The following is a 27,559-nucleotide window of genomic DNA, read 5'->3' as shown; positions in this document are numbered from 1 at the left end:
CCACCAAAAAGCAGATATTATTTTGCTCCAAAAAATTTTATTCTGGAAAATATTTTTTGAAAGGAATCTTGAAACACACCTCAGAGACTGTTGCTGTGTCTTCTGGGCCAGTTTTTTGGCCTGTAAATGCTGAACCATAGTTCTAGCACTAATCATGATGTCTATGGGTTTTTCCATGAATGTTTCTTAAACATCTAATCTAGTATACATTAAATTTTCTGCCTTTTTCAACAGTAGTTTCTTTTGTAAACATTATAGGTATGATTATATAGATGTATAGACTTACTATCATCACTTAATGGTCAAATAATTTTCCATCTTGTGATGCCATACATATAAACACATACATATACCAACAATATCATAATGGACCCTCAAAGCATTAATCTAGTGAATAAAATTGAATGTAAACATTTCCTAACTGCTAAGACACTGGGTTGCCTTCCATTTTTAACCATAATGAATTATGCTGCAATCATCTTTTGGGCTTCCCAGGTGGCTCAGTGGTAAAGAATCTGCCTGGCAGTGAAGGAGCTGCAGAAGATGTGGGCTCAATCCTAGGTCAGGAAGATCCCTTGGAGGAGGAAATGGCAACCCACTCTAGTATTCTTGTGTGGAGCTTCCCATGGACAAGAGGAGCCTGTCACGTGATAATCCATAGGGTTGCCAAGAATAGGAAACGACTACTTGCTTGCTTGCTCCATTATCTTTTTGCACCTAAGTCTTTTTTCATATTTTGAATCAATTCTCTATAAAAAATTATGATAAATAGATTTATTATATCATAGGTTAAGAGTATTTCACAATTCTTGATAAATTACACCTTATCAGATAATTGTAATAATTTACACAAATATAATACAATGTCTAAGAGATCTCATCTTGTCACAATTAACAATATCATTAGTTTATCCTGTGCTAACTGAGTAGACCAAAATATACCATCTCATTTTAACCTGCATTTTTTTATTTATAAGAAGGGTAAGTATATTTCATACATTTACCTATTAAATATTTTGCCCCTAAATGAAGCATTAATATTATTTGCTTATAGAGTTTAAAAAATTATAACAGTCATTGGTATAAGAAAGATAATTTAACTTACAAATTTGTAACACATATTTTTAGAAATTATCAAAATTATTTGCATTTTATTGCCCTTTTTCATATAGAAGTTTAAATTTTTATGTACTCAAATTTAACTGTGTGTGTATTTATTTTTATCTTACAGATCCTATAGTCTGGGAAATCATTTGCTCTTTAGAATTTGAATAAGTGTGTATTATATTTCATGCTCTTTTATGAAAATTTCTTTAACACTTTTAAAAATGTGAGCCATGCATACAGAAAATTATATAAAATACATATAGACAATGTAAGGAATAATTATAAAGTGAATGCCTCAGTGAGAATGCCTGGTTCAAGAATCCAGTATTCCTGGTACCCAAGAAGTCCTTTGTATGTGACTCCCTGGTCATAAACCCTTTCTTCCCCTCTTTGGGTGCCCATCAACTATCCTGATTGATGAACACAACTTTCTTGCTTTAGAAAAACTGTTCGCTACTTATGTATGCAGCTATAAGCAGCTGAGTTTGCCTATTTTTACCTGATAGATGGCACACACTGTATGTATCTGTTTGTGTCTGTTTCCTCTGCTCAACACTAGTGTCGTGATGAATACAGTGAAGCGAAAGTCGCTCAGTTGTGTCTGACTCTTTGTGACCCCATGGGCTGTTCTCCAGGCCACAATACTGGAGTGGGTAGCTGTTCCCTTCTCCAGGGGATCTTCCCAGACCAGGGATTTAACCCAGGTCTTCTGTACTGCAGGCGGATTCTTTACCAGCTGAGCCACAAGGGAAGCCCAAGAATACTGGAGTGGGTAGCCTAGCCCTTCTCCAGCAGATATTCCCGACCCAGAAATCGAACCAGGGTCTCTGGCATTGCAGACGGATTCTTTACCAACTGAGCTATCAGGGACTATAAAATTCCTATAAATTATAAGAAAACCAGACATCTCAGTTTAAAATGGGCAAATATAAATGGCCATTTTTTAAGTGGTTAAAATTCACCATTTATAGCTCTAGTAAGTTCCTTTCCTTTGCTACGAAGGCCATTCTACTGTAGGTGGAATTTCCAGCAGCTCCAGTTTGGGGTTCTTATGACCAAATGCTATGTTGAGCAATCTTATGTGTGTATCTGGTACAAATGTGCAAGATTTGCTCTAGGGTAGATACGTATTTAGAAGTAGAAATGCTGGCTCTAGTGTATACATATAATACCAACTTTATAATACCAGACTGTTTCCAAAACAGATATATTGTACTAACTTACTCTACTCTTAGCAGTACATGAAGTTTCATGGTGCTACACTTCTGTCAACACTTAGTATCATGAACACTTTAATTTATTGTCAGTCTGGTTGGTATAAAATGATAGCTTGTTTGGAATTTCCTGGTTATTAATTAGACTGCATATGTAGTCATGTTTTGGCCATTGATATTTGCCCATTTTTAATTGAGATATCTGGTTTTCTTATAATTTATAGGACTTTAATATTAATATGACACTAGTGCTTCATCAACTATACATGTTTTAAAAATCGTTTCCCATTCTGTAGCTTAGGTTTTTAAGTCTTATTTGAAGAAGCTATTATTTGATAAATCAAAAGTGATAATTTTAATGAATTAGAAGTTTTGTTATTAAAATTTTTTCTGTACCCTGATATCATAAAGCTAATCTCCTTTATTATGATTCTAAGTGCTTTCAGGGTTTGTCATCTAATATTTAGATGCAAAATTCCATCTGAAATTGACTTTAAGGACAATGGGACAAAAGAATCCTATTATATTTTTCTACTTATTAAAAACCATTTTTTATTCTATTTTTCCTTCTGTACAGGGTTGGAACTTACATGCTCTGTTTCTATTCCTTTAGCAGTTATACTAAACAATCAATTATGCAAGCTTAAATAATGACAGTCTAAATTTAATCAATATTTTAATTCATATCCTGGACATACAAAGAAATTAACAAGTCCTGGTGCCCATTTCCCTTCCCATCCAAACTTGAATGTTACTGTAGTCGCATATGTCAATTTTACTTCACATTTTTTAAGTCAACCATACACTCACGATGGTTTTATACAGTCAAAATTTTCTTAGATTTACTAACACACTGCCACTTTCTTTTCTCTTTGTGCTTTCTTATAAATTAGACCATCAGAGACTACTTTCTCTTGAAGACTATCTTTCAGAATTACATTCACTGAGAGTGCCTCAGCATTTTTCTAAAATATTTTTATTTTGCCCTTATTCTTGAAAGATATTTTCACTGGGCATCAAACTCTAGCGTGCCAGTTATTTGCTTTACAGAACTTTAAACATATCAAACTGTCTTCTGTTTTACACTATTCCACTTGGTAAGGTAGCTTTCAGGCTGTCATTCATTTGAATGTAATCTGTTCATTTTGTATAACAAATTTAAGATGGTCTGTGTCTTTGGTGTACTGCAATTTCACTACAGTTTGTCCAGTGTGTATTCTTCTTTAATTTATCCTGCTTGTGATTCACCAGAATTTTTAAATCTCTGATCAGGGTCTTTCATCAGTTATGGTAAATACTCAGATACTATCTCATCAAATATTCATTATGCTTCAGTCTCTCTCCCTTTTTTCTGGAATTCTGATTTTTATATATATATATATATATATATATATATATATATATATAAAATGTAAATAGATAGATATATTAGATCTTCTTATTCCATCTTTCACATCTCTGCATCTGTTGTATATATATCCTAATTTTTGGTCTATCATTGTTGCATTCCAGAGACTTTCCTCTGTCTTGCTCTTTCAGTATACTAACTCTCCTTTCAGAGATATCTAATCTCTCCCATATGTCTGTGTGTTTACTTTAATTGCTTTACTTTGTTTAGGTCTTTTGGGTTCTCTTTCAAACATACTGGATCATTTTAAATACTTTCTATGGATTAAAATATTAAGTGAAAGTCACTCAGTTGTGTCTGACTCTTTGCAGCCCTATGGACTATACAGTCCATGGAATTCTCCAGACCAGAATACTGGAGTGGGTAGCCTTTCCCTTCTCCAGAGATCTTCACAACCCAGGGATTGAACCCAGATCTCCCACATTGCAGGCAGATTCTTTACCAGCTGAGCCACCAAGGAAGCCTGTTAAATATTAACCCTTTTATTTCATCAAACATAGTAAGTAGAGTTGTTTCAAAATGTGTATCTGATCATTCCAATATTTGAAGTGATTGCAAATCTATTTCTTCTGGCTCTTTGTTTTTCTGTGTAGTTTTAAATTTTTATCAAAAGCTGCTCACATTCCCTAGAAAAATGGTTTTGGGAATTTGGGGAGACTGAGAAGGAAGGAATCTCTACAGAGGATTCATATATTTTTGTCTTTGTTTTGTCATAAGGCATTTCCAGTTGCCAGTAACTTTAAAGTATATTCATAAATTGAGGGGGACTGTACAATTCAGATGTTAGAATTTGTACTGAAAATCCATGGAAATGATTATTTTGTTGCTGTTAAGTTCAACCCTGGAGTGAATTTGCTTGCATTCCCCTGGCACTGCAGAGGGTGGAACAGATTCCTTCTGGTTCATCCTTCCACTGAGAGTGGGCTCAGTGTCCCAGCATGATAAGTAAATGATCTCCCCTTTGTGACTACCTTGGCAGGCTTTCACTTCTCTTCCCCACAGTTGGAGGGCTGAAAACTGAGGCTCAAGGTCCCCTGATTAGGTATATGTGAAGGTTCCCTCGTTCACTCAAATTCTGACTTAATTATTCCTTATTATGTTGTCAAATTTTTAGTCACTCTTGAGAAAGATTTTTTTCCTTTTATTTTATTGAAATATAGTTAATTTATAATGTCATGTTAATTTCAGGTGTACAACAAAGTGATTTTATTTTATATAAATCTTCATTTTCAGGTTCTTTTCCCTTATAGATTATTACAAAGTATTGGGTATCATTCCCTGTGCTATACGGTAGATCCTTATTTATTATCTGTTTTACATAGAGTAGTGTGTATATGTTAGTCCCATCCTCCTAAAAAAGAGTTTTTTATGTTTTATTCAGAATTTTCAGTATTAATCAACAGGGTCTGATTGTAATAATTTAGTCTGCCATAATATCAGAGATGGGAAAGTCTCATTTGATCTCTCTTCCCCTCTCTCTAACTTACATTGGTGTCTAAAGAGGGATTCGCACATAAAATCCTCTTTTCCTTCCCATTGATAAACCACCACCTTAACACCATACATTGAATAATCAATTCTCGGTTGTGACATTTAATTCTCACATGACACAGTCATATAAATAATTCTGTCACCTTTCTGTGTTTAACTGATTCACTAATCCCACCCTCTAATCTTGGATTAGTCTCATATTTTTGCTGATCACTCAATCTTTATAATGCACTCTTACACCTCAAAGTGCTAAATTCCTTTCTTATTCTTCTTTTTCAGATTTGTTAAACTATTATTACCTTCTATACTTCTAAATGAACCTTTAGAATTATTTCCCCAAGTTTTGAATATAATTCCTTTAGAACTGTTTTGAACTATATTAAATACATAAATTTATTAGAGAGATTTGGCATTTAATAAATTTCAGCCTTCTCATGAAAAATCAGGTTATATCTGTTTATCACCACTTTCAGGCTTCATTTACATTTTAATAGACTGCTGTAGCTTTCTCTATTTCTGATACTACTTGTTAAAATCATTTCTATTATCAATTGATATATTTTGTTACTATTGTGAGTTCAATCATGTTTTTGTCATGTCTTCTATGGTTATTTTTAATGTATTAGAATGCTTTTGCTTTTCTAATTTTTTTGTGTCTCTGGTGGTGTTTATGAATTCTCTTATCATAGTTGACGTAAACTTTCTATGCATTTTGCATGAATACAATAACATACTGATAACCTACATTTTTTTTTCTCTTTCAGGACCTATACTTGCCAGAACTTCTAAAACAACACTCAATTAAAGTTTTGTTCCCTATTTTAATGATAAATCCATATGTGTTTAGCTAATAACTATAATAGATCTCAGTACACTGAACATTTTAAATTCACTGTGGCATTTTATGTAGCACTTCATGCCCCAAACCTTTAAAAAGAAACTTAAGAAGCCCTGGTCCAACACTACAAACCCAGCAGATTTAGACAGCATGGGACTCAAAAAACCTAGATGATACAACCAATTATTTAAAAGAAGTAGTCTGAATAATACACATAAAAATTAGGTAACTTTGTTTGTTGTTTCTAGACGTCATAAAAATAACATATCTGAATGCGATGGGAAAAAATGTTGAAAGTGACGAAAATGAGGGTAAAAAGGGAAAGACCATGCTAACGAGGCATATGGAAAAAGACCAACCAGGCAAACCACTGGTGGAAAGTTTACTTTTATTAACCACTGAACTGTGGTAATAAACTTTGCGAGCATAACTTGTGTTGCTCATATGGAATAAACCCACTGCTAGAGCTCTGGGTATCTCCATTTCTAGATCACTGTCCCTTACAGCAGCCTGTAGGGCACCTAATCAGAATCACCTGGGTGGACAGTCTCATAAACATGTAGATTCCCCAGGCCAAGTGAATCAGAATAGGAGAACTGAGCGTATGATGTTCCCCAGGGACTTCTCACATTAAACTAAAATGTAAGGAAGAAAGAGAGAGACGACAGGCATAGGGAAAGAGAAAGAGAGTAAGACAGCCAGAGAGAGACATAAAGAAACAAAATCAAGGAGGGAAATTTCCTTGCACTAGGAAATAAATGGTATTACACCACAAAAACACTATAAAAGGTGAATCTGAGAGTCCCTTTAAAATATTATAATTAGATGAGAAATCTTTTCAGAGGAATGAACACACACATCATATTAAATCACCTACAAGTTATATGCTGTACATTGTATGAAGCATTTCAAAGAATACCAAAATCAAGTAAGGCAACACCTAACCCATCACAGCTAATCATACTAATAAAATGCTATCTGTGTATGCTAGGCAAATTTCTCATCAGATTTCATTGTAATTCACAGATTATTTTTACTGCAATAAATCAGAAAACATCATCATCATGAAACCAAGGGGAGTGAGTTATTTCACAGATATCCATGGGAAACTCTTGGGTTGACTTCAGGCCACCCTATCACTATAGAAATTAATCTGGGAGTGTGAGTTTGATCTCATCCCTGTAATTTTCCTGGTATAAATAATAGAGGTCTGGTTGCTGACACTACATTTGGATGTCAAGTGTCTTCTTTCGTTGCTAGCTGGCACCTCATCAGTCCCGGAAGCTCCACCTCACACCCTGCTTTTAGGTGTGTCTCAGCCCTAAAATTAATGACACAATTACACGGTGCTGAATGTCAATTATATCTCAATAAAACTGGAAGTAAAAATTAAATTCAATAATTAACAAACCCTTATTCCTAGTAAGTGATTTGTGCTTTGATTCCCTGTGGTAACCAATGCTCAATGCTTTAGCTTGAACGCTAACCATACTCAAGGGCACAGAGGTCTGAGTATGAATTCTTTGAAATTCTATCATGTTGGCTGTAATGGTGAATTACAATTTAACTCATCTAAATTCAGTGGAACGCACTGAGCGCCCACTAGGCCTTAGGCCCTGGTGCTGTGGTGCATGTGTGCATGCTCAGTCACTACGTTGTGTTGAGCTCTTTGCGCTCCCGTGGACTAGAGCACAGAGACCAGGACAAATGAGATCCATCTCCTGGCTGGAGGAGCTTGCAATCAATATCCTATTAAATGGTTCTCATCTGATCTGTTATTTCTAAGGAAAAAAAAAACAAACAAATATAAAAACACATACATGAAAAGCAAGACTGGGAGATAGCAGACTGCTCCAAGCTCAGTACTCAAGTGGGAGATTACCTAATCAATGAGCTTTGCTTTTCAAATTATTAAGGTTTGTAAGTTGATATCAAAGAGATACACCTGCTCAAAGGGTGTTTGAAACTGCCCCCAAGCCATTTTCCTGGTGAACAAAGAAGCAATATTATTCTTTTACAGCCTTTATTTTCTCTCTTCCCTCATTTCCTCCTTCCTTTTCCTCTTCTGTGCTCCAACCAATATGGCGGCCCCTTCCACAAAATCCTAGCATGCATGCTAAGTCACTTCAGTCATGTCTGACTCTGCAATCATATAGACCATAGCCCGCCCTGGCTCCTCTGTCCATGGGATTCTCCAGACAAGAATACTGGAATGGGTGGCCAAGCCCTCCTCCACAGGATTTTCCCAACCCAGGGATAGAACCCACGTCTCTTACATCTCCTACATTGGCAGGTGGGTTCTTTACCACCTGGGAAGCCCACAACATCCTAGCCATAAGTCTAAAGCCCAAGGGTCCCTCCCAAGGGATGCACAGATGTCAACCTTGAACCAAAATACACAGGAAAGAATGCCTTGAACTCAGCAGGAGACAGAGACAGAAGATGCAGAGAGGACTGCAGTTTGCCTGAACATTTAAGCTTTATTCATGCCCATCCCGCCTGCTACTTGGGGCCAGCAGTGTGTGGAACTGTCTGAAGGTGGCTCATTTGAATATCCAGGCAAAGTGCATTAGACTAAGTGAACACCTGTGGCAGGTGTGCACAGCATCTGCCTTCCAGAGACTCAAAGTGTCTACACCCTTTGAGCAGGCAGCTCAGCAGTCCATTTCACACCAAGTCAAGAGATGCTCCCTCATACATTATACAGCACAAATGTCTTACCACAGAATCTTTCATCTTCATGGGCAGAGGGTCTGAAGCTAAGTCTTCTAGATTTTGATGTAAAAATTTATGAAACAATTTGCACTGAATAAAGGACCTGAAAATGGAAAAAATACACAGGTTTTACTTTTCAAAATATGTGCCTTAAAAAAAAAATGGAGAATCTCGGGCCCCACTCTAGACCTGAATCAGAATCTGCAGTGTAACAGGATCCTCAGGTGATTCCTGTCATATTAAAATTCAAGAAATACTGCTCTAGTCTAAAAAAAGTATGTGTCTATTTCAAAGTCTGAGGGAAACAGCTTCACCTTTGACCTCACATTCACAGAGGACAAAAGTCAGTGTTCTCTCCTTTAAATTGTTCATAATGTAGAAAAAGAGTAGTGTGTGCAGGTGATCACAAAGACAATGGGTGGATTTTCAAATTCCATCCAGATTAAAGCTGTCCACAGCAGGTATGGGTCCCACTGACCATCATGAGCTAGCTAAGCTCACAGAGATTCTTTATTTCGGCCAGCCCTCAATATGGTAAAATATTTGTTAAGAAAATCTGTGCAAATGATATTTAAATTCTCCCATTTTCCACATCTTTCATCTTGCTGCACCTGACAGCCTAAAATTATCACTTTTTCTACTTCCACAAAACACTTCTATCCACTTTTATAACTTAAGTCAGGATCTCCCTTGTGTTAGTCACTCAGTCGTGTCCAAGTCTTTGTGACTCCATGAACTGTAGCCCACCAGGCTCTTCTGTCTATGGAATTCTCTAGGCAAGAATATTAGAGTGGGTTTGCCATTTCCTTCCCCAGGGGATCTTCCCTACCCAGGGATCAAATCTAGGTCTCCTGCATCTCCCATAAATGTGGCCAAATGAGATGGTTGATGGTTGACTGGTACCTGAAACTATGGCATCACCTGAAGGGTTTTCAGGTCCAAAGTGCATATTTATCAAACACTTAAAAGACACAAAGAAAGGAAAGATTTGAAGGTATATTTTCTAGTGACTAAGGGTTATTATTAAACACATTTTAAAACTTTGGCACAGACTTCACTTTAAATCCAGAGGGCACTGACCATACTAAGAACAAAAAGCAACAAAACAAAACCTTTCCTTTCAGAGAGGCAAGTCTAGTCTCCCCAGGGTAGACTTTATCCCCCTGGCATAAAAGCAGTGGTGCCGCCTCATGGACCCAGAGGGCCTACTTTTCAAAGTTGGTGCTTCTCATGCAATTCCCCAAGGGAAGGTCAAAGACAGTGCCTGGGTACAAGAGGACATCTATCCCTGGCTTTGTGAGTTTTACTCCAAAAGCACCAGGGCCAAGGTTCAGTGTGTCCTTGAACTTGACCTCTGGTTTTCATTCATTTCTGGTTTCATTCATTAGTTCTGGGTTTCTCCCACCATCACCCAGGGACCAGCTGGTTTAACAGGGCAAGAGGTCAAGTACCCTGAGCACTGGATGAGAGGGTGAGGCTGCAGGGCCAGTGGACAGCTGTGTGTGTGTTACTCACAGGAGCACAGAGGGGTCACTGCTCTGCCTGCTCAGATGGTAGGAAAGTGCAACCAAGAGGCCACAGAAAGCTGAAAACAGCGCCGGAATGTGCTGCGTGCTCCAGGGTTCCTGAGCAAAAGATCAGAGAGCCAAGTCACTCCAAGGCTGGGTGTGGAAGAGCAGGGTCACATTCCAGAACATACTTAGCTGGCTTCCCCAAGGTCCAGCTGGATAGACATGGTGCCCTGGGATCATTCCCACCAGTGGACATGCAAGCACCTGATGGCTCCTGGAAATCTTGCCCGTGAATGTACCAGCACTGATTTTGAGAGGGCATTTCAAACAAATTGTACACATCTATAAGAATATATTTACTTCATCTTTTCTGAAATTAAGTACAGGATTTTTATAAGATGGAACATAAACCACATGTTGCTGCTTTTTAATTCAATACAATACTTAATAACAACTATAAAGATTGCATTTATTAATATTTATTTAATCAGTGGTTAAAAGGGAGTGAGTGCATGCGAGCTCGGTCACTTCAGTCATGCCCAATTCTTTGCGACCCTATGGACTGTAGCCCGCCAGGCTCCACTGTCCATGGGATTCTGCAAGCAAGAATACGGAGTGGGTTGACATGCCCTCCTCCAGGGGATCTTCCCGACCCAGGGATTAAATCCGCGTCTCCTATAGATGTGTCAATATGGCATAAGAAACCAAATCAACTAGTGGACTGAGGCTCAGTGAAGAGAAAAATGGTTCGAAAGGAAAACAGCAAGATACTTCACAATTAATTGGATATCAGCCCAGATGCCAATAACTGAGGCACTGCACCCAGGGCAAAGAAGAGACGCAGGGAATACGTGTTCCCATGGTGAGCAGTGCAGTGATCTGGGACTGAGGTCTCCTTCCTGATACAAGCATCATGCCTTTTACACAAAGAAGGAAACCTCTGTATATTCAGCCTTTTCAACCTCCATCGAGAATCTGCCGATGGCTTCCAAAAGCTGGACCGAGGAAAGGATTCCAAGACTGCTCCCTTAAGATTTTGATCCCTTAACTCACCAAGTGCCTTATTTGATAAGAACAAATTGTTCATTTTGCTTAAAATCAAAAATACAAGTGACTGAGTCAATTGTGCTCAGATTATACTTGTAACTACTCAGATGTGCTGAAGGAGTTAATGTTGTACTGGGTACAGAGAGGGGTTTCAGTTTCACAGGCCTCTCCCTCCTAGACATTAAAATGTATTCCTTCCATCTCTGCCCCAGCGAAGGTCCAGGACCTGGAGAGCAGCATCTGGAAGGAACTGAAGGCCCCCAGCCTCGCGGGGGCTGCAGAGCTGCAGCGGAGCAATCAGGTGGCAAGGCTGGCCGCTGACGCACCTCCAGGCGTCCAGTCTCCACAAGGGCTCCTCCAGGCTCTCAGATCAGTGTTTTCAGTTCTGGTGCAGGGAGCCTCTGGGGTTCTGAAGGCTCTAGGGCTTTACCTGTTATTTTCCTGATTCTTCCCATCAAATTTGCTGGTGAATTCCAGAGCAGTGAGAAAAGCATTCTCTGCTTCCCTCTTCTCTTCCCTTTGGAGTCAGCAAAGCCCCCTCTCAGGCCCCTCTTCCCATGCCCAGGGACAGGGGTCCTTCTTTCTTTCTCGGGCCAACCCTCTCTTCATGCCCACGAAGTCCTCCTCTTAGTCCACACACATCCCAACGTGGAGGACAGACATCCTCTCTCTTTTTTTATTTATTTTAATTGGAGGATAATTACTTTACAATATTGTGGTGGTTTTTGCCAGACATTGACATGAATCAGCCATGGATGTACATTTGTTCCCCATCCCATCCCTCAGGGTCATCCCAATGCAGCAGACCTGAGCACCCTGTCTCATGCATCGAACCTGGACTGGCGATCTGTTTCACATATGATAATGTACATGTTTCAATGCTATTCTCTCAAATCACTCCACCCTCGCCTTCTCCTACAGAGTCCAAAAGACTGTTCTTTACATCTGTGTCTCTTTTGCTGTCTCACATATAGGGTCATCGTTACCATCTTTCTAAATTCCATATATATGCATTAATATACTGTATTGGTGTTTTTCTTTCTGACTTACTTCACTCTGTATAATTGGCTCCAGTTTCAACCACCTCATTAGAACTGATTCAAATGCATTAACAGCTGAGTAATACTCCACTGTATATATGTACCACAGCTTTTTTATCCATTCGTCTGCTGATGGACATCTAGGTTGCTTCCATGTCCTAGCTATTGTAAACAGTGCTGCGATGAACACTGGGGTACACATGTCTCTCTCAATTCTGGTTTCCTCGGTGTGTATGCCCAGCAGAGGGATTGCTGGGTCATGTGGCAGTTCTATTTCCAGTTTTTTAAAGAATCTCCACACTGTTCTCCATGGTGGCTGTTCTAGTTTGCATTCCCACCAACAGTGTAAGAGGGTTCCCTTTTCTCTGCACCCTCTCCAGCATTTATTGCTTGTAGACTTTTGATAGCAGCCATTCTGACCAGCCAGAATGAAGCATGAGTAAATTGTGGTTTTGATTTGCATTTCTCTGAATAATGAGTGATGTTGAGCATCTTTTCATGTGTTTGTTAGCCATCTGTATGTCTTCTTTGGAGAAATGTCTGTTTAGTTCTTTGGCCCATTTTTTGATTGGGTCATTTATTTTTCTGGAATTGAGCTGCAGGAGTTGCTTGTATATTTTTGAGATTAATCCTTTGTCTGTTTCTTCATTTGCTATTATTTTCTCCCAATCTGAGGGCTGTCTTTTCACCTTACTTATAGTTTCCTTTGTAGTGCAAAAGCTTTTAAGTTTCATTAGGTCCCATTTTTTTTTGCTTTTATTTCCAATATTCTGGGAGGTGGTCATAGAAGATCCTGCTGTGATTTATGTCAGAGAGTGTTTTGCCTATGTTCTCCTCTAGGAGTTTTATAGTTTCTGGTCTTACATTTAGATCTTTAATCCATTTTGAGTTTATTTTTGTGTATGGTGTTAGAAAGTGTTCTAGTTTCTTTCTTTTACAAGTGGTTGACCAGTTTTCCCAGCACCACTTGTTAAAAAGATTGTCTTTTCTCCATTGTATATTCTTGCCTCCTTTGTCGAAGATAAGGTGTCCATAGGTTCGTGGATTTATCTCTGGGCTTTCTATTCTGTTCCATTGATCTATATTTCTGTCTTTGTGCCAGTACCATACTGTCTTGATGACTGTGGCTTTGTAGTAGAGTCTGAAGTCAGGCAGGTTGATTCCTCCAGTTCCATTCTTCTTTCTCAAGATTACTTTGGCTATTCGAGGTATTTTGTATTTCCATACAAATCATGAAATTATTTGTTCTAGTTCTGTGAAAAATACCACTGGTAGCTTGACAGGGATTGAATTGAATCTGTAGGTTGCTTTGGGTAATATACTCATTTTCACTATATTGATTCTTCCGATCCAAGAATATGGCATATTTCTCCATTTATTTGTGTCCTCTTTGATTTCTTTCATCAGTGTTTTATATATATAGGTCTTTTGTTTCTTTAGGTAGATTTATTCCTAAGTATTTTATTCTTTTTGTTGTAATGGTGAATGGAATTGTTTCCTTAATTTCTCTTCCTGTTTTCTCATTGCTAGTGTATAGGAATACAAGGGATTTCTGTGTATTAATTTTATATCCTGCAACTTTACTATACTCATTGATTAGCTCTAGTAATTTTCTGGTGGTGTCTTTAGGGTTTTCTATGTAGAGGATCATGTCATCTGCAAACACTGATAGTTTTACTTCTTTTCCAATCTGGATTCCTTTTATTTCTTTTTCTTCTCGATTGCTGTGGCTAAAACTTCCAAAACTATGTTGAATAGTAGTGGTGAGAGTGGGCACCCTTGTCTTGTTCCTGACTTTAGGGGAAATGCTTTCAATTTTTCACCATTGAGGATAATGTTTGCTGTGGGTTTATCCTATAAGGCTTTTATTATGTTGAGGTATGTTCTTTCTATGCCTGCTTTCTGGAGGGTTTTTATCATAAATGGATATTGAATTTTGTCAAAGGCTTTCTCTGGATCTATTGAGATAATCATATGGTTTTTATCTTTCAATTTGTTAATGTGGTGTATCACATTGATTGATTTGCAAATATTAAAGAATCCTTGCATCCCTTGGATAAAGCCCACTTGGTCATGATGTATGATCTTTTTAATATGTTGTTGGATTCTGTTTGCTAGAATTTTTTAAGGATTTTTGCATCTATGTTCATCAGTGATATTGGCCTGTAGTTTTCTTTTTTTTCATTGGTCCCTACTGCCCTGCCTGGTTGGATGGCATCACTGACTCAGTGGACATGAGTTTGAGCAGACTCAGGGAAATAGTTAAGGACAGGGAAGCCTGGTATGCTGCAGTTCATGGGGCTGCAAAGAGTCAGATACAACTTAGCAACTGAACAGAAACTGCCCTGCCTATAAAGATGCTGAAGTTGCTGACATCTTTATGAAACTAACCTGATATTGTAAACCAACTAGATGTCAATAAAGCAAAATAAAAATGCAAAGGTTCCCCCCCTCAGTTACACTGCAAAGCCAGGGTGCTCTCCCCTCTCCTCCAGTGCCCCTGTCAGCCTTGCAGGAGGCTCCTCAGCAGCCAGTGCTTCTGTCATGCAGGGCACCTCCTCACAGCACAGGCTTCAAGGCAAGCCGACATGGATTTGAATCCTAGTCCTGCCAGGGATGAGCTGTGTGGCCTTGGTTAAGTTACTTTACATCTCTGAACACTGTGTTAGCTTGCTGTTCTTCAGAAAATAACACATACACAAGGGTTGCTGCAAGGGTACTTTTCTATACACCTGGCCATTTTAAAGTTGTTGGTATGAGAGGTTCCGTGCAGCCTCTACTTGGTGACTGGTACCCAGTGCTCTGTGCCAGACTGTCCTGGGCTGTTTCCTCTCCTTCTATCCACAGTCAGCTGGTCCTAAAATGTTATCGATGCACCTTGCAACACACCTCTAGTTGGTCCCTTCCTTTCATTGCATCCAACAGGGTCAGCCGTCCACTGCCTCCTTCCAGGGCTATTGTTAACAGCTTCATAATGGGAAGATCTAACGATGGTCTCCACATCCCTCCCTACAACACTTCTCACTCAACTAACCCCATGATTCATCTCCCTTGTCACAAAAGAGTGGGCCTCCTCCCATAAAATGCAGATCAGTCACATGATTGTCCTCCATCAGTATTTTTCAGAGATTCCTATTGCCTACCAAAATAATCTACTCCACAGGAAGTCAATAAGTCAGCTAGGATCTGGCCCAAGCTCAATTCTTCAGCCTCCTTCCACACATTTAGGAGATTCACAGCAGCAAAACCATAAAGATGTGTTGCCTCCTGCCCCCACCACCGCACCTTCTTCATGTACAACATTTCATCTGCCCAGAGATCTCTTCCACCCTGAATCAGAGTTCATTCCCTCTGCCTGCTGAACTCCTATCCATGCCTCAGTGCCTAGTATAAAAAGTCCCACCTGTTTGGTATAATCTCTCTGACTTCTCAGACAAATAGAAGCTCTCCCCTTGCATCAGAACCATCTTTAATACACATCTACTTCAGTTTTTAAGATATCTTAGTCCTGTTACTCGTGGGCATGGCTATGACTTGCCCTGTGGGGATTCCCTGAGGAGGGGCAGTTTGCATCTCCCTTGACCTGTACTTGGCACCAATGTTACCACATCAACCCATCCTTGACAGAATGACTACACAATCAGTTTTCATGAGTACATTCATCCCTCTTCTATGACCCCTGTGAAAAAAATGCTTCAACAAGGAAAGAGGGTGGGGCTGGGAGTGAGTGGGAGGAAGGCTCAAGAAGGAAGGGATATATGTATATTTGCAGCTGATTCACATTGTTGTTCAGCAGAAAGTAGCACAACACTCTAAAGTAAATATCCTCCAATTAAAAAAAAGAAAAAGAAATATTCTTGTGCAGTTCACCACCTTCAATACCACCTTGGCAAAAAGGATTTCAATAATAAAGATATACAAAACATTGTATAGATTTTTAGAAAAAGAAAGAAAAGAAGGTGAAGAAAATAGGTAGCTTAGATCATGTGGGCCAGGCAGTGAAAGGCCACAGAAATGATAGACTATCAGAGCAAAGATATCTCATGACCTTAAAACTATTTTTTTTTCATTCCAACCACAGCCCCAGTGACAATTTATTCTGGAACTTGGGAGTTTTAGTCTTTCCTTGAAAGTTCATCCACCCCACATTTACTGGCCACCTCCCAGGTGCCAGGCACCAAGGAGCACAACTCTGTGGAGGACAGCACAGGTGTCGAGGGAGGGAAGAACAAGAATATCTGTGATGAGGAGTGACAGGCAATGGACAGTGAAGTGCCTGGTGCTGGGTGCTCACTGGGCAGGAAGCAGAGGCTCCAGTGAGTCCAGAGAGTGGCATTTAAGTGGAGCCTCGCACAGAAGAAATGCAGAGAATACCGTCCTTCCCCTGTAGTGGCTTCTGGGAGGACCAAGCTGGGCTCTGGGGGCGCTAGGGGTGCATGGAGCTGACCCCTGCCATCCTTACCTATACTCTTCCTCTCCCTGCTCTGGACACCCACCTGCACCTTCTCCTCTTTCCTCTCATACTTGGTTGTTACAAAAACATGGACAAAAAGTTTTCTGAAAGAGAGAAACCTGCTAAATGGCATTTCCTCCCTCTGATTTCTCTGTGCTTGCCTCTTTGCACGTTTATTCACAATTTCGTGAAGGTAGAGGGCTTCCTTTCACATGCAGCTCATTTAAGAATGCAAAAAGGAAAAAATAACTATGAGAAGGATTTAGTAACCATGACCATGAAAATAATGGTCCCTGAAAGGAACAAGGAGAAACAAGTCAGGAGAATCTATGTCAGCAGAAGTGGATTCCAGGCTCATCACTTCCTGGAACGAATGATTCTGTGGAAGGGACTTAGTGGTTCAGCTTCTGCTTCTGTAAAAAGGTGACAACGACACCCTTCCTGAAATACTGCTGCAATGCCTTAATGATATTTGAAATGGCCTTCCATGCTGCAAAGTAGTATGCCGATGTTAGTTTTTTATTAATTGGAAAAGAAAGGGCACCCATGATGGATGGTCTTCGCAGACAATAAATTAAAGTGAAACTAAATATACTTAAATAATTAAGTTTACCTACTTTTATTCACCCAATACCCTTATCTAATTCTCCTCTCATTTACTCTCCACTTAATTAAATCTCTGCAGTACAAACGTGAAAGGACAGCTCCTAGTACTGAGGGACCCTCCCTCTTTACCTACTAAACTAGCAGTTGGCAGGCAAAAGAACGGGAGGTAAAAATATCTAATAGGAAACAGTGGAGCTAGAGGGAAGGGACATTGTCCCCATTCCTTCTACTTCTTAGTATTTATCTCAGCTTGTCACTACAGGTCTGTATAAAGATCACTTGATTAATCTGTGATCCCTCCACTGGGTCGAGCCCGTTGACAGCAGAGACTCATGTTTCACCCCAGTGTATTCTGAACACTCTACACAGGGCCCAGGCCCTGAAAGGCCCTTAATAAATACGTATGGTACCAATGCCCTGGATTTGAGCAACCGTTACTTCCTTATCCTGTGATGCAGACCTAAGAAGGGAACTGCCTGGATCATTTTATTCAGGTTACCTACACAGACACAGAAGGTGTCTTCCCAGTGCAGAGCAGTAGTTAAAAGCATGGGCTCTGGTGCAGGACTGCCGGTTCCCTCCCAACTCTGCTGATTATTAGCACAAAGATACTGGGCAAGCTTTTAAGCTTTTTAGGTGGCACTAGTGGTAAAGACTGTTTCCCTAGTGGCTCAGATGGTAAAGAATCTGCCTGCAGTGCAGGAGACTTGGGTTCGATCCCTGGGTTGGGAAGATCCCCTGGAGAAGGGAACGGCAACCCACTCCAGTATTCTTGCTTGGAGAATTCCATGGACAGAGGAGCCTGGTGGGCTAAGATCCCACCTGCCAATGCAGGAGACATAAGAGGTAGGATCATTTGTTAGATGACTGAACAGCTCTGTGGCCACAGGGACAGAAGAGAAGGGACAATATTTCCTTTAACAATGTAAAAATGAGATGACGCCAGAGTGGCACAGTTATTCTTCCAAGAAGCAGCGTGAGATGAAGGTTGGCGGAGTTCAAATTCCAGGTGTGGCTGTACATATTTCCTACCCCAACCTCAGATCCTCAAACAACTCTTCCCAGAAAGAACCTGGGCTCCCCTGAGCTTGGGCAGACTGCAAAAAGGCAGACCACCTGCATCTCCCTAGGCTTTCTACTGGCAACACCTTCAAGCTCCAAGTTCTTAGCATTGTTCATTTTTTCAACAGATACAGTTATATAGTATATAAAATAGGAGGCAAATTTCTCAGGGAATCAAGGCTAGAAAAGACTATTGGATATACACGAGTTATTTTTTCATGTTCAGAATGCCAACATTTGCAAAACCATGCCATCTTCAGGAAAGATTATTTTCAATTTGGAAGAGATCTTCTAACTGAGCTAATATCATCCCTTCAAATTATTAATCAAATAATAAGATAGGGAGATTGGAAGAGACTCACTCAAAGTGGCAAGATCAGTACCCAGCCCCTACTTCAGTGCACTGTATCTTACACCACCCTAAATACTTCTACAGCCAAAATGTGCAAAGTATGTGGACATCTCATGACTTCCCATTTCAAAAGGCTGGGTATCACTATAATTGATAAGAGCTCCCAGCTTTACAAGTTGTTTTATTATTGTATCTCTGCCATTCAATAGTATTGAACATCTTTTTAGATAAATGCCTGTTTTAGGGTTTGTTATAACACATGGTAGGGTGATAGCCCAAAGGAAGAAGTTATTTGAGAGGGGCTCAGAGGCAGATTTCTAGAGGCCTGACTAAAGAGTGTGGTTGCAAAGGAATGAACTTGAGAAGAGCATATTACAAATCATGCAAGGGTATAATTCTTCAAGGCTGTATGAACCTGCATTCAAGCATGGTCTGGGTATGCTAGAGAATGTGTACTGCTAGGTTAATTATAAAGGTGCCACTCTAACTCACAGACTTAGAGAGTGAATTTATGGTTGCCAGGGGGGAAGGATGGGGGAAAGGGATAGATTGGGAGTTTGGGATTGACATGTACACATTGCTATATTTAAAATGGATAACCAACAAGGACCTACTGTATAGCATAGGAAACTGCTCAGTGTTATGTGGCAGCGTGGATGGAAGGGGAGTCTAGGGGAGAATGGATACATGTATATGTATGGCTGAGCTCCTTTGCTGTACAAATGAAACTATCACTAAAGTTGTTATACTCAAATATAAAATAAGAAGTTTAAAATAAAAAAAAAATTAAAAATAAGAAAGATTTTAAAAGGTACCACTCTCAAACAAATATGAAGTTCACAGGAAGAGTTAAGCATGCAGAAAATACACTGAACAGAAATAACCTTTATGGTTTATCAACCCCAAACTTTCTACACTGGGAAGAGAGACAGCTGGGTGCCACTGACTGAAGATAAAACTAAAGGAAATAATCTTTGACATCAGCAAGGGAATCTGGATGTAATTTAAGGAAAAACTTCCTGACATTGATGACTCAATAAAGTACAATTAAGGAAACATTAGCATTTCCGTTTCCCAGTTATTTTAAAACACAGATATTGTCCATGGAGAGTTAACAGACAAGCTTGCTTCAGAAAGAAGGAAGAAGAAACCTGCTGCAAATGTCTCTTTTTACGCTTTCACTGCATAGGAATAACCTGTTTTAACAGCTCTGCAATTTAACACACACACAACTAAATAAACAAATTGAGAACAAGAAGGAACTATTCAGGATCATTTTACATAATTATGATTTGGGGTGGGGGGAACACAGCAAGATAAAATGGCTTTGTCCATTTCTTCCATTCCTTTCTGCTTAATCTCACTCCATTCCTTTCTCACTTAATCCCCTCCAGGCTGTTCAGTCCCGAGTTACCGAGTCACCGCACCTACCTACAACTCCCTTCAGGGCCTTGGCTTGCCTCCCTGTCCAGGCTTTTTGGGCAGGACTGCCCAGGACAGGTGGGAACCCTGTAAAAGACTAACTATGGGATGGATGGGGCTTTCCACAGAGTCAGGAGCAGCTAAGGAGCCAAACTTCTAGCAGGAGTTGAGCCTGTCAAGTTCAGAAATATAGTTTTCTATATAATAATATATATATGTTATATATATTAAAATATAATAAATATTTAAATATATTTAAAATATTAAATATATTTTAAATAATAAAATATAATAAAAATGCATTTGAGGATGTTTATATTTTTTAATTTTTAAAATGTATTTTAATAAATAATTTATTTGGCCACACCGTGCAGCAGGTGGGATCGTAGTTTCCCAAACCAGGGATTGAATCCCTGTCTCCTGCAGTAGAAGCAGGGAGTCTTAACCACTGGATCACTAGGGGAAGTCCCAGGATATTTTCATTTTAATTTTGGGAAAGAGGAGAAAACATTGACACTTGAGAAAGAACAGAACCACAGATCTGAAGAAGGATTTTGAAAGAAAACAATCAAATGCACTGGGTATTTTATCTGAAAGTTTCAGTTCATTGCTCAAATAGTCTTATTTCTGCAAAGAGAAGTGGAAAGGAAGAGAGGAGATGCTGACTGACATTTTTAGTGGATTTTTAAAAATATAGTAGAACACCCTACATTTAAAAAATATTTTCATATTTTAAATGTACATGTATGTCTTGAATTTTATATAACTACATAAAATTTATTTTACTCACACACATATATACAGAAATGTACACAGACACACAAATACACACACACACATATATACACACACAAATACCTATATTTTGAGGGACAGAGATAAGATTTTAAACCTATTATGCACTGATATGAAGTGTATATCATGTGACAGTTTGCTTCAAAAATCAATGTCCCTAATTTGCTTTGAGAGGAGTCTCATGGGCCCCTGAATTGGGAATGATATGGATTGATGAGTGCTGGCTTCATAAAACTCCCACAGGTTTTGAAATATTTTTATGAGGTAGAAATAAAACTGTCTAATAGTCCTACAATTTTGTGGTAGATTTCATATGCATTTGGGAATTCTTTTGATGAAAATGCATAAGGAAGTTCAGCTTTGTATGAAAGTACCTCTCTAAAGAGAATCCTAGTTTCAGCATTTTTTTTCTGCAAAACCTGAGACATCTCTATGATGGAATTTACAGGGCAAACAGAATTTGGTCATAAAGAGAAGCAAATGGACCAAATTTCACTTTGCTATGCCCTTCATATCAGATTCACACAGTCATTTTAAGGGAAAAGCAATAGATTTTTCTTAGCCCATTACACATCAGGGCATTTCTGAATCCAGGTTTTCATATATCCTAAAATAAGACCTAGATCATATCACTTTGATATAAGTCCTATTTCTAGGACTATTTTGACATGAATCTTATATTGAAGTAAAAGAAACTCTGTGCCCCTCAAGTTCCCAGAAGATCAGATTCTGTTTACATCTCACGGCCATGGGTCAGCATGCGGCGGGCAGGCACTTCCGAGCGTGCATGGGCACCTCCAGAGCCCCCCGCACCCAGCGCGCATCCCACAGCAGCCCCTGTTGACATCCCCATGGTCCCAAACACCTAGCGGGCAGCCCCAGGGCCTAACAATGAGCCTAATTCATAACAGCCAGTCAATATGTGTTCAGTAAGTAAATAAATGGTCACATTAACAAATACTATGAGTAAGACTTCACTGTCTGCTTAAAGAAGGTTTCCTTATTTCATACCTTTTTTCATTTCACACGGTGTGGTCAAAAAAAGCCAATTTGACCTTTAAGAATAGGTGCTGGGGGAAAATGAGCTCACTCGCTAGCAAGAAAGACTGACAGGCACTACCCAACATAGATGAATGTAGATAAATAAGCACATGCACACAGACTTTCTGGAAAATACTGACTGGCGGCTCAGTGGTAAAGAGTCCACCCGCCAATGCAGAAGATGTGAGAGATGTGGATTTGATCCCTGGGTCGGGGAGATCTCCTGGAAAAGGAAATGGCAACCCAGTCCAGTATTCTTGCCTGGAAAATCCCAAGGACAGAGGAGCCTGGAGGGCTACAGTCCATGAAGTTCCAAAGAGTCAGACACAACTTAGTGACTAAACAAACAAACAAAACCACCCAACATAGATAAATATAGATAAATAAACACACAAACACACATACACACAAACTTTCTGGAAAATACTGCCATTTACCTTACTTCTCATAGCCGTCTTCTCTGTTATCTGCATTTATTCAATCCAGAAGTTTATAGAGTATCTTTTAGGCAATAGTGGACTTTTTATAGAATATGAAAAAAAACATATATAAACCATAGTCATGACCTTTAGGAGCTCATGGTCAAACTAGGGGTAAAGAAAAGTACTTACGAACAATATCGACAAAAATAGAACCGATGTACCAAGCAAAAGCTTGACTAGCCACTTGACATACACTGTCACGTTCAGACTGTAGCCCACCTTTAAAGGCAGGGATCACATTTTAAACATGAGGAAACAGAGGCTTCTACTGTACTAGTTATTGTGGGAGTATCTGTATTTCCCACAGAACTAATTATATTCAGAATAGATAAGAACCGACATGAACACCAAAAGGACAATAGAATTTTGGAAGAGAGAAAGATAGACTCCCACTGGCATGGCCAGGACTAGCATAGTTTTCCATCTCTACTGGGACCACCACTGCTCATAGCGCAGGCCTGGAATTCTTTTCCACCCACCTTCCCCTCTCCCCGTCCACCACTCTACAAACTGGACAGCCACCAAATCCTACCAATGCTGATTTCACAACACTTCCTGGATTTGACCCTTTTAAACTCTGTACATCCGATCTAAATCTGACTCCAGATCTTACTTTACTCAGCAACTGCAATTCCATTTTGAACAACTGAGCTATCATTCTTCCTCCTGTTTTTTTCCCCCCATATCAGTGTCCACTGCCACTGTCAAAGGCATCTAACATTAGCTTAAGGATCCAATCCAATGTTGACTGGGTTTGGAGACCAATGTGTTTAGTCATAAGTCATGTCTGACTCTCTTGAGACCCCATGGACTGTAGCCTACCCAGCTCCTCTATCCATGGCATTTTTCAGGCAATACTGGAGTGGGCTGCCTCTCCCTTCTCAAAGGAATCTTCCCTATGACTCAGGGGTCGAACCCGTGTCTCCTGCATTGCCAGCAGATTCTTTACTGCTGAGCCACCAGGGGAAACCAAGAGATCAATTACACATGTTCAACTTACTAGAAAGCGAATGTGACAGAAAGCACTTGCTGCCCATCTAATATTCATCTGCCCTTCTTCCCAACCTTACTAGCTGTCCAGACAGCTAAAAGATTTGCAATTCCCACTCCATCGCAGCTAGAAGTGACATGGATCTACCCATAAAATATAATCTGAAGTCTAGAGTAATAAAAGTGAATTACAACTTGGAATTTGTTTTCAGACGTATTACTATTAACAGCATCACCATTATGTTCATCAACATCATCACCATCAACTAATTATGCTATTAATAACAATACTTTCCATTTATGTTGGTTTTCTACTGCAGTGCAACAAATCCCCACAAACAGTGGCTTAAACAACACAACATATGACCTTGTGGGGTGCTGCCTGAGGCCTCAGGGCATGGCATGACTGCTTCCTCTGCTCAGGTTCCATCAGGCTGAAATCCACAAGACTGCAGCGCCACCCAAGGCAGCAGTTTTACTGAGACTTGGCTCTTCTTCCAAGCTCACTTCTGGCTCACAGAATTCAGCTTCCTTGCAGCTGTAGGACTGGATTTTCTTGCTGGCTTTTGCTGGGATCTGCTAGAGATCTGACAGGCCAGACTCAAGACATGCAGTCCTCGCCATGGGCCATTTGCAACACTGTTTACTTCTTCATGGCCACGGGGAGGGTCTCTGCTGTTCTGTCTCTGACCTCTATGTCTTCTCTTAAAGTGCTTGCCTGATTAGGTCAGACCCATCCAGATAATCTCTCTTCTGACTGACTTCAAGTTAACTGGTTAGGAACTTTGGTTACATCTCAAAATCCCTCCACCTTTGCCAGATGATATAACTAATCACAGAGTGACACCTCATCGTCCTCCTGGATCACCCACATTCAGAGGGCAGAAATTATACAGTGCAGGCATACCAGGGGGCAGGAGTCTTGGGACAATCTCAGAATCCTGCCCACCACACCATTTAATGAAAACCCCTGAGCTAGGCACTTTATATACATTATCAATTTAATTTCATTCACTTCTGACAGCATTCATATGAAGTAGTTATTACTAATCCATTTTACAATTGAAAAAAAAAAAAAAGAAAACAATGTGAATTAGCCATGTGCCCTTAGGCAAAAACTTCAGCACTCTGTTCACATTCACCACTGGAATATAGAAATGCTATTACCTTCTTTATGCATTACATGGAGTTATAAAAAAAAAAGGGCAAATGAGAAAACACTTGGGAAATTATTCTGAAAATTAAAGTACCATGGATCTGGAAGGTATCTTATATGCCTGCGAAGAGTTCTTTTGACTAGAAAAATATATTTATACTTTAAATGTGCTAGGGAGAAGGGCATGGAAGTGAGATTTTGAAAAGATATAAGATTTGGGAACTGTAATGTTAAATCTTTTCATCACTCTCTGGACCTCCATTTCCTCACTTTAAATAATAAAATGAAGGGGCTGGGATAGGGGATGTGTAAGGTCTATTTCAGAACTAAAACTATTCTATGAGTTTGTTTTATATTTATATTAAAGATCTGAATGCAGGGGGAAAGCCATTGTTTTAGCTGCAACCCTGTGGTATCTGGAAGAATGTGAGCAAACTCCCACAGCAGTTGTTAATGATGCTTGCGAAACATTAAATTATAATAACGTACCTCCACCTCTGGGTGTCCCTGCCATCAATAAAATAGAATCTCTTTGTAAGGGGTAATAAAAAAAAATAGAAATCATAGTTTTTCCAGACATACAGAAAGCCCAGCTAATTAACTACTGAGCCATTTCTCCAGGGAGCAAACATTCTGGTTGATTCTGTATATCACTGTCAAATAGTTAAGTCAATGAGGGAGTCCATTTACATGTTACTTGCTACCATCTTGGATGAGTCAAAAAGAATATGAAATTAAAAGAGGAATAAAATTTCTTCCTCTAATTAACATTCCAGAGAGCAAAATTAAACCCCAGTCCCTCAATCTGCTTCAATCAAGTGAGAATAATAAAGATCACAGATATAAATACATATCAAGAACCATATAGAGAAACACATCCTTGGCAAGGCAGCTGACATGCTGAAATTGCTCACAAGGGCCCTTCAATCCATCACTACACAGCAGAGATAAAAGGGGAAAAAAATCAATTCCAGTAGTGCAAAGTGTAAGCATAAAAGTCATAAACAAAAGCATCATTAAATAAGAAGTGGAATCATAGCTCTGGGAATTTTAGGTTGAATGTGGGTGAGCTTTTCTTTTTTCCTAAGGATCCCCTTGCCAATTTGTTCAACACATTCAGTCAGTTCACGGCATTTAATAGGTGCTATTTTTTTAAAGTGGGGAGTCTATCTGAGACCATTAGAATACTCAGGACTCACAAATGAGAAGGGAGAAATGCAAATTGCTCTATTTTTAACTAAAAGGTGTTTCAAAACTGAGATAGAACATTAAGCTTCTCTAACAGCAAATCATGCTGTTTATCACAAGGCATGCTTATTCTATGCTGAGCAAGAAAGTCAGTATCTCTCTGAGACTAAATAAATCTTTCAACGTACCCCAGTTTCACCTGGTAAAAAGACTTCAACATGTAAGCAAACCCCAGAGTCTTTGAAGTGTTCAGTCCCATAACAGAGTTGGCGATGTGCTTTCAAAGTGGAATCTATTTACTCTGATCCAACAGTGACTTAAGCTGATGGCATGCCATAAACAGAAAGGAAAACAGAAATGAAAGTCTCTGCCCAGGATGGTAAATAGATTTTATCTCTTGGGCTGGCTCTGATCATTTGGTACTGGCTGCATGTAATACGGTCTGGGCATCTCAGAGCCCTACTGACATCAGTGAGCAAAAATGCTGTCATCAATTAGCAGTTTCTGGTATGAGGAAGGAACTGGACTTGGGGAGGTGAGGGAATGACTGCAGATGTCCCACAGCTAGGTAAAATTCCCAAAAGAGTTCTATCTTTTTGAATTCCAGATTCTTCAATAGTTTCCAAAACCCTCTAAGAACTTTGCAAGAAAAAGTTATTTCATAATCCCAGGAGTGTACATTAATTTTGATAATATTTGAACTGGTAATAATGAGCCTTCAACATTTGTCAAGGAAATTCCTTGGAGGTCCAGTGGTTAAGACTGGGCATGTTCATTGCAGGCCCTTGGGTTCAATCTCCAGTCGGAGAACTAAGATCTCTCCAAGCTGAGTGGAACGGCCAAAAATAAAACAAACAAACAAAAAACATTTGTCACATAAAATGGGTTTTTCAGAGCATATACCTTTCTCCTTTAGAAATTAATCTAAGAAATCCAGTGAGTTGCTCCTTTGTGGAAAGCATCCGGTGTTTGGAAGAATATTCTGTCTTCCATAGATTCAACAACATTACTATTATCAATGAATTATTTTTCACTCTCAAATGAGGCTTACCTGATCAAAAACATGACGCATGAGACAAAGGTTGATCGTAAGTCAAAGGTTTAGAGTAAGCAGGTATGATTTAACAGTTGACACTGACAGAGAATCTGGAAGTGAGGTTTCTGGTCTGACCACTCACGGAGTGACTTGGGAAGTCAATTCATTAAACTTTCTAATGTCTTGTTTTCATCACAGCAATATAACCAGATGTCTCTTTCCCCTAGAAAAATGTGTTATTGATGGAGTTTTAGATAGTTCTGTCAGGAACATTCTTAGTTATAGTTCTTTCTTTCTTCTCCAGTATATCCATTATACATAAGCTATACCGCTTGTAGTTGTCCCAAAGTTCTTGGATATTCTGGGGTTTTTTCAGTCTTTTTTCTCTCTGCTTTTCCATTTTGAAAGTTTTTACTGACATTTCCTTAAGCTCAGAGATTCTTTCCTGAGTCATGTCCAATCTACTTATAAGCCCACCAAGGGCATTCTTCATTTCTATTAGAGTGTTTTTAATCACCAGCATTTCTTCTTGGTTCTTTCTTGGAATTTCCATCGCTCTGCTTACACTGTGCATCTGTTTTTGCCTGCAGTCCACTTTATAAATT

The 27,559-nt window shown here is 39.4% G+C and overlaps 1 protein-coding gene across 3 annotated transcripts in view; it reads right to left on the bottom strand.

Moving 5' to 3' along the window:
• Positions 1 to 27,559, bottom strand: part of PCNX2 (pecanex 2) — a 302,174-nt gene that overhangs the window by 160,826 nt on the left and 113,789 nt on the right. For all 3 annotated transcript variants that reach the window (XM_043477085.1, XM_043477087.1, XM_043477086.1), the window contains 2 exons: positions 10,289 to 10,398; positions 8,780 to 8,876 (listed from right to left, as the gene is read on the bottom strand). In XM_043477085.1, the coding sequence (XP_043333020.1) occupies positions 8,780 to 8,876; positions 10,289 to 10,398 (207 nt within the window). The remainder of the gene's footprint in view (positions 1 to 8,779; positions 8,877 to 10,288; positions 10,399 to 27,559) is intronic.

This window comes from Cervus canadensis, chromosome 8 (genome assembly GCF_019320065.1).
Source record: "Cervus canadensis isolate Bull #8, Minnesota chromosome 8, ASM1932006v1, whole genome shotgun sequence".
NCBI classification, from domain to species: domain Eukaryota; kingdom Metazoa; phylum Chordata; class Mammalia; order Artiodactyla; family Cervidae; genus Cervus; species Cervus canadensis.
This window is presented reverse-complemented; position numbering and strand designations above follow the sequence as displayed.